Source organism: Aplysia californica, unplaced genomic scaffold (assembly GCF_000002075.1).
Source record: "Aplysia californica isolate F4 #8 unplaced genomic scaffold, AplCal3.0 scaffold00470, whole genome shotgun sequence".
NCBI lineage: Eukaryota > Metazoa > Mollusca > Gastropoda > Aplysiida > Aplysiidae > Aplysia > Aplysia californica.
Window position 1 is genome coordinate 263,942 of NW_004797740.1, and position 1,525 is coordinate 265,466.

General features: G+C 37.2%; 1 protein-coding gene across 1 annotated transcript in view; it reads left to right on the plus strand.

The window, feature by feature from the left end:
* LOC101850503 (complex III assembly factor LYRM7) overlaps nt 1–1,525 on the plus strand; it is a 10,892-nt gene that overhangs the window by 898 nt on the left and 8,469 nt on the right. Inside the window, exon 2 of the mRNA XM_013086466.2 lies at nt 978–1,050. Within this exon, the coding sequence (XP_012941920.1) occupies nt 978–1,050 (73 nt within the window). The remainder of the gene's footprint in view (nt 1–977; nt 1,051–1,525) is intronic.

Genomic DNA, 1,525 nt, shown 5'->3' on the forward strand with positions numbered 1-1,525 from the left:
TCTCTCTCTCTCTCTCTCTCTCTCTGTGTGTGTGTGTGTGTCTCTCTCTCTCTGTGTCTCTCTCTCTGTGTCTCTCTCTCTGTCTCTTGTCTTCTCATTCTCTCATATGTAGGCCTAGCCCTATGTTTATATTATATATTATGCATAGCCTCATATATGCGTACAGCCCTCCCTCCCGACATATATTGGGAAGTGGGAAGGAAGATACAATAAGACTATTGGTGATTCATTCTAAGTGAAATGCGTAAAAATAAGTGTAGCCATCGTCGTAGTGAAATCAGGTGCTCTTCAACGTAGCGAAATCGAAGAAACTAAGCATTTTCCTGTCAGTTTTGGCAAATTTTTTTTTTTTTTTTTTTTTTACTTAACATCCCTAAAAGTCTGTTTAAAAACATTTGTGGATTGTCCCAACAAATGTTTAAAGGCACAATAAATATACAGTTTCCAGACTTTGCAATCTATGGATGTAGCTAAACTTTAGGGGCCATTTTATTTTCACTCTATTACAAAGCGACTCCCACATCCTTCAATCACAAATTTCTTGCCTTCTGTTCAAAGTAGAAAGATATTGTTTTCATCAAAAGCAGGATAAATGAACAAGCTTTAAGATGATAACAATATAATTCCACATTCCCAGAAATTGACAAGCGTCTGATTCCACAGTGTCCTGTCTTAAATGGTTCCATACATATATAACATTTTGCTTGTTAAAGTATTGATAATATTATATACAGTGTATGCTAAGTATGCTTTGAGATCCTAATCAAATGCAAGCCCAGCAGGTTCAGAATACAGAGAGAAATTTTACCAAAATTCTAAATATATAGTTTTATATTGTCTTGTGTCTGTGCCTCTCATGGGTTTAGTGTTGTAATGTTTGAAGACTCAGAAGCTTTCTATGATCACCTCGTACTTTGTTTTAAAAATATCTTCGGTCAGTAATTTAAACTGTATGATGTGTTTTCTCCTCTTTGCAGATACTTGCAGCCTTCAAGGATTTGCACAGAGCCCGCAAGCAAGTTTTTGATGGCGATGCACATGCTTTGGCAGGTAGGTTCTATTGAATTGATATCAACATTTTCACATTTTGCATGATCCTGTTTAACAATGTCTTAAATTTAAAGAAGGAGGCTCCCAGCTGGTAGATACTTACTGGGACTTAAAAATCAACTTCCCTCCTCAACTGCGGATGGCCTTCTTGGACAATGTTGTGTGTTTCTCAGTCACACAAAGAGGAGAAAGGTGGTTGTCATATTTTTATTTTTTAAAATGTTTTTACTGATTTTGCGTGCATTTGTACAGGCATGCCACTCATCCCGATTCAATCAGAATTTCCTGGGGGGTTTTCTCCCAAATCTCAAGCATCCCAATTTCGATCGCCTATATCCAGATTGTTTGGCCTAAGAGTGCTTGACGTGATACTTCAGGTTTTTAAAAAATAATGATAAAACACACATACACACACACACTCACACACACATACACACACACGCACTCGCAAACACATACACACACACACACACAC